This window comes from Hippocampus comes, unplaced genomic scaffold, assembly GCF_001891065.2.
Source record: "Hippocampus comes isolate QL1 unplaced genomic scaffold, H_comes_QL1_v1.1 scaffold143, whole genome shotgun sequence".
In the NCBI taxonomy this organism is placed as follows: Eukaryota; Metazoa; Chordata; class Actinopteri; order Syngnathiformes; family Syngnathidae; genus Hippocampus; species Hippocampus comes.
This window is the reverse complement of record NW_017805504.1, coordinates 726,013-734,030: the sequence shown is the minus strand read 5'-3', so window position 1 is coordinate 734,030 and position 8,018 is coordinate 726,013. Positions and strand designations below refer to the sequence as shown.

Below are 8,018 nucleotides of genomic sequence, written 5' to 3'. Positions count from 1 at the left end.
AAAAAAAAAAAGATCTTTCACTGGAAGTAGAAGAATAGTAGTCATGGCAACCACCTTTCGGTTTGCACAACAAGGTGTATTAATCTACTACGATTGTATTTTGTCTTCAAAATGACTTCTGGTTAAGGAAAGCCATTTTAAACTAAAAAGTAAAAGTCACATTGTTATGATATGGATGTTTCCTCGTCTTTCTGTGCGGCAGAAGTCGGAGCTTGCTCTGCTCACATTAATTTCTGAACGCAGCTCTTTACTTTCCAAAGAAATTGCCATAATTTTAACAGCAAGAAATTGTCGCATTAAAATAAAAAAGCTGTTGTGTTCCAAGACAGCCGTAAAGTTGCAATAAAAAAAGTAACGTTGCAAGACTACTTTTACAAAATTGCTTGAAAAAGCGTCGGTCGTGAAAGTAGTGGTCATCTTGTTGCAATGAAAGTTTAGATTTCATCACACAGTATATAAGGAGGTCCAATATTCCTTGAAAAAAATGAATAAATTTGTGCTATAACGGGAAAAAAAAGATGGCATTTCGCCATAACAAGAAAATTGTAATAAATTATTTGTGTTACGAAAAATCATTCCCCTTTTTTCACCCACAAACACTGGTTGTGCTCGTAATATAAAGATTTTTTTTTCTTGCAATTTTATGACCATCAAAGTCAGAATTGTTTTCTTGACTTTTCGTTTCTTATGCTTGTAAAATTACACGTGTCCCTCTCACAATATTAGGACTTTATCTGACAATCGAACAAATTATTAGGTTTTTTTTTTCCTTATTTCTTTTTTTTTTTGTTAGGGCTGTCCTCTACATGGTAGTCCAAATGAAATGCCAACAGATTACCTCCGCCTAGTTCAACATGAAACTCTTTTGTTTGACCTCTGGAGTTAGTGCCGTGGCTTTGTTTTTTTTTTTTTGTTTGTATTTTTGCTTTTTTTTTTCTTTGCCAGCCAACGAGAAGAGAGTGCGATACCAAAGCCGTACTGTTGGCGTGCTCTTGTTGACGCGAGTGTTTCTTTTTTCGAGACGGCAATACACGGCTATAATTAGCAACAGACCAAAGGCATTTCATTTTGTACACTGGAGCTGAGCGAGCTCGGATCGTGCAACTTTTCTCTTTTTGACGCCTTTCATCAAGTCCTCAATCGGATTTTTTTTTCTTCTTCTTCTTTAGTTAAGGGCGCTGACTTGAAGTCTCCTTTTGTCTATTTTTAGGCAGCCGAACTACTTTTCTGTATTGAAATGTTCATCTTTAAGAAGGGAGCCGAGTCTGCCGTAGCGACGTCCATCGCAAAAATCTTGTCTTTGCCACATTTTGACGTCCAAATTTTTACATGTCGTTTTCGTAAACAATCTTCCCCGTTAGGTAGCGTCGTATCTCGGAAGGCGTATTTGGACCACACTGTACTGAAAGAAAATGACTCAAAAAGGCCACAGGAAAAAAGCCGGAATGGTAACGGACATAAATTGCAACACTGTATTAGTCACAATATTCTATGAATAAATTCCTAAGATACCAGGAAAAAAAAGTTGTGTTACTAGGAAAAAAAAATTCGGACCAGCATAAACAAATGCGATTACGATAAAAAAGTCGTGTGAAAAAGTCGCAGTGTTGTGAAAAGTTGTTCTGTTGTGAAAATGAAGTCCATACTTTTTTTTTTTTTTTTCCTTCTTGGTATGTTACTACTTTATTTTTGCCCAAATTTTCTATTATGACTTTTTTTTTTCATTGATTTGTCCTTTTTTTAAGATGTTTCTTCCTCACAATATTACAACTTGAGCTCCATCATATTTTTCCTGGAAAGATGACTTTATTCTGGTGAATGCATTTTATTTTTGAGTTATTCGTGACTTTATTCCGTGTACATCGAGTTGTTTATTTCGCATATATTCGGCTAACTTTATTCCTGTTTATGTGTGGCCCAAATACACCTTCCTATCAGACTAGTTGATGTTTAACAATTATTAATATGCACAATGGTATCCGATCCGAGATTTTTTTTTCATTTATGAGGCATTTTTTTCATGCCGTTTTTTTTTTTTTCTTTCCAAGTATTTATAAAGTGTGTGCGTGCGTATTTTATGGGTGTTGTTTTCCCAATTATATAATTCAATGTAAGTATTATTGTATATTCATTTGTATGTGTGGGTGTGTGTTGTATCTGACGGGTTGGAACGTACTGTACTGTATGTATCATATACTGTATAAATACTACATAATTCACTGTGAAATCCTGATTTAAAAAAAAAAAAAACGAACGAAAAGAAAACAAATGCCATTGGGGTGTTTTTCTAATATGGTACAGTACATGCTTGTTTGTGTATATGTTGTTGCTAGCTGCATATTAGCCTAGCCTTGTTTGTCTCAAAACAACAACAACAAAAAAAGGTTTTTATGAAAATGTTCAATGAAGACATTTCAGGCCGTTTGCCATTAAAGATCGACATGATCCCGATTTGTATGACCCAGAGTTGCTTTTGTAAGGTGGCGTGCCGAGGAGTGCGTGTGTGCGTGAGTGATCCCGCTTGCGTGAACGTCTGTGCGTGTCACACAATTAGGAGCTGCACAACACCATCTGGTGGTCAGAAGGACGACTTGCGCCTACAGATCTTCAAAGAGACTGCGCGCCAGTCAGTCCTCGTTTCAGTAATTCGACAGAGTGATCCCGCTTGCGTGAACGTCTGTGCGTGTCAATAATTAATTAAATTAGGAGCTGCACAGCACCATCTGGTGGTCAGAAGGACGACTTGCGCCTCCATATCTTCAAAGAGACTGCGCGCTAGTCAGTCCACGTTTCAATAATTCGACCTGAAATGTATGACAAAAGAATATTCGAAGCCGACTACTAGATCTGATGAGAATATATGACAGGACTAAAAAAAAAAAAAAAAAAAATACATTCATGGGCATTGAAATCCATATCGTAAATATAAAACAGATTGAAATAACATGGACAAGAATGACATTTGCCGACCTCATGTGGACAGTTGCTGTAATTACAGGTATTTCAACATCCCAATGACAAACTACCAATACACTTTTAATTAAATTTATATTTATTTCAATTCTTTGCACAAATGTAACCATTTAAATGGACTTTTTTTCGATAGAAAATGTTAATAATATTGCCATATTGTCCAGTAACATAATTATGTTTCGTATTAGAAAAGATAAAGTAAAAGAAAGCTGGGTTAAAAAAAAACAGGAAAACTACTGCTTCTTGAAGATTCTCTTGGCATCCACGCCCTCGTAGTTGTAGCTCTGCAGGGGCATGAAAAAGGAAACGTTTAAATACCTGAAAAATCTACAACCATTAAGTGCAGCAAGGCACTATGTGTCCTGGTTACTTTGCGCTTTCCACAGTGCGCATGGGCGCCACTGACCTGCACGAGTTCTCCTCCTAGCAGGATCCTGGTGGTGGTCAGCACCTTGTTGTTGTCGTTGCGCGTAAATTTGCCTTTCAGCATGTCGCCCTCCATCTCCCACGTCCCCTGATGAACACACGGGCCCCAAACATCCCAGTCAGACGAGTATGCGTTTCGACCATATTCTTCCTGTCCACGTGCTAGTATACTCTCACTACTGAGATGACACAGAGCAGTAGTAGAAGGACGAGCGTGCACTTGTGCCTCCAGTAGACACAAGGAATCTAATTGTGCTTTACTGGGCTAGTGGCGTTACAACAGCAGCACAACAGTTTATTAGTGAGGTTTAATTGTGTACTAGTATGTACAAGTGGTGGGAAATTTTTTTAGAAAGGACAAGAGTGCTGAATTGTCATAGTACGGCTTAATAAGGGTCCATGTACTAGTACACTCTCCGTGCTCACGAATAGTACAACTTTGGTATATTAGTAAGACATGTTAATGGTTGATTAGGCCACTCACCGAGACCTCGGTGCCGTCGGCCAGGCTGTAGTCGAAGGGTGTCCCGAGAGTGAAGTGGATGTCTTTGGTGCGGAAGGTGCTGGACTCCTTGATGTGGAAATTGTTTCCTGTCTGCTGGATGCTGATCTTGAGATTGTCGTGCTCTGCGAGTTTGCGCTTCATTACGTTGATGCCTACACGAAACACAAAAGTCACTTTAGGGAGCTCACTCAAAGAAATGCAGATGAGCAGAGGCCGGCGGATCTGCAAGAGGGAGGGCTGCGCCCCTGTGAGAGTGCTCACAGCCAAATTCACCCGTGACCTATCAAAGCAATTCTTTTCATTCTCTCTGGATGTGGTGCACTAAAATCTCAACATGGCGGAAGCAGATCTGCACCGTGAAGTGGGCACCGCCGCCCTTCCCCACTCCCGAGATTGACTCTCTGCCACCAAATTGTCACTCTGCCAAATGTATCGACAACGATTCTCCCTGTGGTTCGCCAGCCCGACCAAAATATATCCCCCGGAGGATCCGAAATTGGGATCTGCTAGCAGTTGGCTCTTGTCTCTGAAGCCCAAACCAATCAAGGTACGAGGTCTTAACGACGAGGAGCTTCGAGCAACTGTCGCACCCTTGAGGGAGCAAGTCATTGCACCCCAAAAGGTCCAGAAGATTTTCAGATTCTTGCCACTCACCCATTTGTTCCATGAAGGCGTCGTAGTTCTCACTGCGTTCCACCTTCCAAGTTCCGTCAAACGCCATGGCTGCGGTCCGGGGCAACGGGCAAACGGGGTGACGTAGCACAAGTGAGACCGTGGGATCGGGAATGTACGCCGGCCTCCGTTTATATACACCCGCCGCTGCGCCCCCTTGTCCGCGCCACCCCCTCTGCCCTCGCGTGATGCGCTCCTTTTTGTTTCCCGGGCCCCATGCGCGAGGGTACGCCGATAAATCTCGCTCCCGGAACACTGCGGTACTGTTCTCACAAAGCAGAAATGGAGGACAAGGGTGGGATGTTGTGTGGGGGGCACTCAGTCAACTGAGCCCCCCCCCTCCCCAACACTTCACCCTCCTTTTTTGTTCCTCGTACGCCTTTTCAAACTGCGTTTGTGCCCAGCATAGAAATGAGTTCAGATCCCACCCTGACGACTCAGACTGGCGTGATTCCAGCTTGTAGTGACCCAGAGCAAAAGTAGCCACGCTAATTGTGAGTGGTTCAAGTTTAGCTTCGGGGGGGTGGTTGAATTATAGCGCTGAGGTGGGGTGGGAGTTGGGCTTCTGTTTTACCCTTGAGGTTAAAGTTTACAGTTGATGCTTAGGGGAAGGTGTTAGATTTTGGTTTAAGGGTTAGGGTTCATGGTTAGGACTGCGGTTTCGGCAGTGTGTTTCGGGTGACAGTCGAGGTTTGGTGTTGGGGTTTTAGGTTAGGGATGAGGGGAAGAGCTGGCAGTTGGATTTGAGGTTTAGGGTTAGTGTTGATGGTTAATCTGAGTGACGATAGCAAATCACTTGTCTACATGCCTTTACAATCATTGAAGTAGTTATTTAGAATGTTTGTATTGAATACAAAGCACTTGCATTTAAAATGAAGGGCCGTATCTTTGACTTGTTCCTGTCTGCCTTTTGTCCTTAGGAGGCGCGACTGTTACATGCCTTCTGCTTAGCAACAGATGACTTTGAGTCAGAAAAGTAATTCTACTGGATTGACAATGAGAACTCCAATTTAAGGTGCAGTATTTGTATTGGCCACTTGAGGGCAGCAAAAACGGGTTATGCAATTGGAGACGAGTGGAAATTCTTTGGGCTGACCCAAACTGTACTCATACACGATGAGACACAATTTTCTTGCCTTGCTTGGCGTTGTACGTTAACATCCTTGTGTTGGGTGATTTTTGTATTTATTTTGTACACACTGCTTGCTTTTGAAGTCCCATGACTCGTGATTTTTTTTCTAATGGTTTTGAGGCTTCTTTTTTTTTTTTCAGTTGTGCAAAGTGAAGGGACGTCACGCTCTGCTTGGGGCTACATCCTCCCATCCTCTGCCACCCAGTTTCCCCCACTGAAGTGTGTGTGTGTGTGTGTGTGTGTGTGTGTGTGTGTGTGTGTGTGTGTTGGAGGGGTGGGGGTTGTTATGGTGCGGTGGGACTACCAGCATGCCTCCTGTGTGGGTTGACAAATGATCCACCACCCATGGGCCCTCATGCTGGATGCATGCATGCATATGATCTGCCATGCTTCTCTTCCACTTCACTATTTGGATGATGCCTCGCTGCCATCGACAGGACACACAAATTCAATTCGTACGACGTTATCGCTGTATCGTGATGATGTCAACAATGTGGGCAAAATATCACGATGCATGTCGCTGAGAGTCATGAGCATTCTTGAGTTTTGCCTTCTTCAGATGCACCGATACGGACACGTATCGTTATTGATATCCTGTATCACAATGTGAATTACATTTTTTTTTTTTAAATATTGTCAGGCTGAAGCTATGTTGTCAACCAATTATCACAGAGTTAAGTTGGAATTGGAGCACATCTCCTGGTCCTCGGCAGATGTCCGCATTAATTGAGGCCAATCCAACATATGGGCCGGCAAACAAAAGGCCTCGTTGACGAACGCGTGAGCCGCATGATGATAACGTCCTCCTTTGCCCTCTGCAATTACAGTAGCGAGGGTATAAGGTGACTGTCCTCCCACTTCCGCCAGAAGCAAGACCGTACGACAAAAGTTTCCCTAGTTCCTTCCCACGTAATCTTGACATTTCCTCTCATCCGCGTGGTCACTGAGGGAGGGGCCGACCTGTAAGCTGTTAATTGCAGGTGGTGCTTCTGGTGCGCGAACTCTTTGCTCACTCCCACACGTCCCTTTTGTTCGGGATAAACAAAAAGTCCCCCCCCCCCTCCCCCGGCTCTCAGAAGAGAAGCAGGGACGGTGAAGGGATTAGCGCAATGTTTCTCATGACCTTTCAGATCGCGAGGGGAGGGGTGCGCCCGAGTTCACAAGCAGAGGTGCGTGTTTGCGTATCACCATGTCATTGAATGCCACTCGATGATTTGGGCAGGGGAATGGTGGAAAAATTCTTGAAAAAGTACGGGACCACCTTGTCTTTGACGTTAAGTTGTGCCTGTGAATGATATCGTTGTGTTTCAGGTCACAGTACTGTAATACAAGCACGAAAAAAATGGATATTGTGTTGAAATAAATGGCTTACAGTGCAGTATCACGATACTAGCATCTATTATTGATACTGCGATAATGTAACTGCAGACTCAGATACTGAATCATATTAAGTTTTACAGTTTGCTGCCGCAAGCATATAGATGACTATTGTTGAAATATATCATTTTTTATGGTACAGTATCAGAATACCAGAGTGAAGTGTCTATATCACAATGACTAATGTTAGCTTTTACGGGACGGTGTTGCCATACCAGCACCAAACATTGATATCATGACGAATCAAATTGTTACCTTTTGCCATACAGTATCTCGATACCAGGCCCAAATATCAGTCATGATGTTTTATGAAACAATATTGCGATACTAGTGTCAAATATTGGATAATTCCTCCTTGCATTGTTTAATGTGGGAATTTTTTTTGCCTCGTGTGGATTTAAACTTAAAGACAAAAAAAAAAAAAAAAAAGATTGCATTCCTGTGGCCAGAAGGGCTTTTCCCCCCACAACGTGCCAGCCCGATGTGGTATTCATTGGAGCTTCTAATTTTGGGATCAGGGCCTAATGAGAGGAGCAGAAGGAGGGCGGGGCATACAAAGGGCAGCTTAGTGGACATGTGATGTCACCCCGCCATGGCACAGTGAAACAATACGCCCCTCTGCTGTGTTGCTTTTTGTTCCGTCCCCATCCAACTCGGCACTCCCTCCCCATAACGAGCACTTTGACGCCTCATTAGCCAACAAACTTTTTTTTTTACAAAGTTACATGTAGCTTGAGGTGAAAATGTATACAAAACAAACAAGAAGAGTCAAATTGGCTTTTTTTTTGTGTCGAGCTTTGACTTACACAAAAAACAGGCAAAAATGAAATTTAGTACGTTTCATACGAAAGACTGAACTGAATTTGGTTGGATTTTAATATATTTTGTACAATGTTGTGGTATCTACATTAAACATAATTTTGGGAACATTTG

General features: G+C 42.4%; 1 protein-coding gene across 1 annotated transcript; it reads right to left on the bottom strand.

The window, feature by feature from the left end:
- Nucleotides 1-3,034: 3,034 nt before the first annotated feature.
- LOC109520299 (fatty acid-binding protein, intestinal) lies at nt 3,035-4,845 on the bottom strand. The gene is made up of 4 exons (XM_019877424.1): nt 4,559-4,845; nt 3,884-4,056; nt 3,380-3,487; nt 3,035-3,257 (listed from the first exon to the last, which is right to left on the bottom strand). Exons 1-4 carry the CDS (start codon nt 4,623-4,625, stop codon nt 3,207-3,209), a joined length of 399 nt encoding a protein of 132 aa, XP_019732983.1. The 5' UTR covers nt 4,626-4,845; the 3' UTR covers nt 3,035-3,206.
- Nucleotides 4,846-8,018: the final 3,173 nt, after the last annotated feature.

Excerpts from the sequence above, each read along its gene's own strand:
- LOC109520299 (XM_019877424.1), bottom strand. The coding sequence starts at position 4,625 with ATGGCGTTTGACGGAACTTGGAAGGTGGAACGCAGTGAGAACTACGAC. Across the intron at positions 3,488-3,883 it reads CCGACGGCACCGAGGTCTCG|GGGACGTGGGAGATGGAGGG; the intron begins GTGAGTGGCCTA and ends TGTGTTCATCAG. Across the intron at positions 3,258-3,379 it reads TAGGAGGAGAACTCGTGCAG|AGCTACAACTACGAGGGCGT; the intron begins GTCAGTGGCGCC and ends ATGCCCCTGCAG.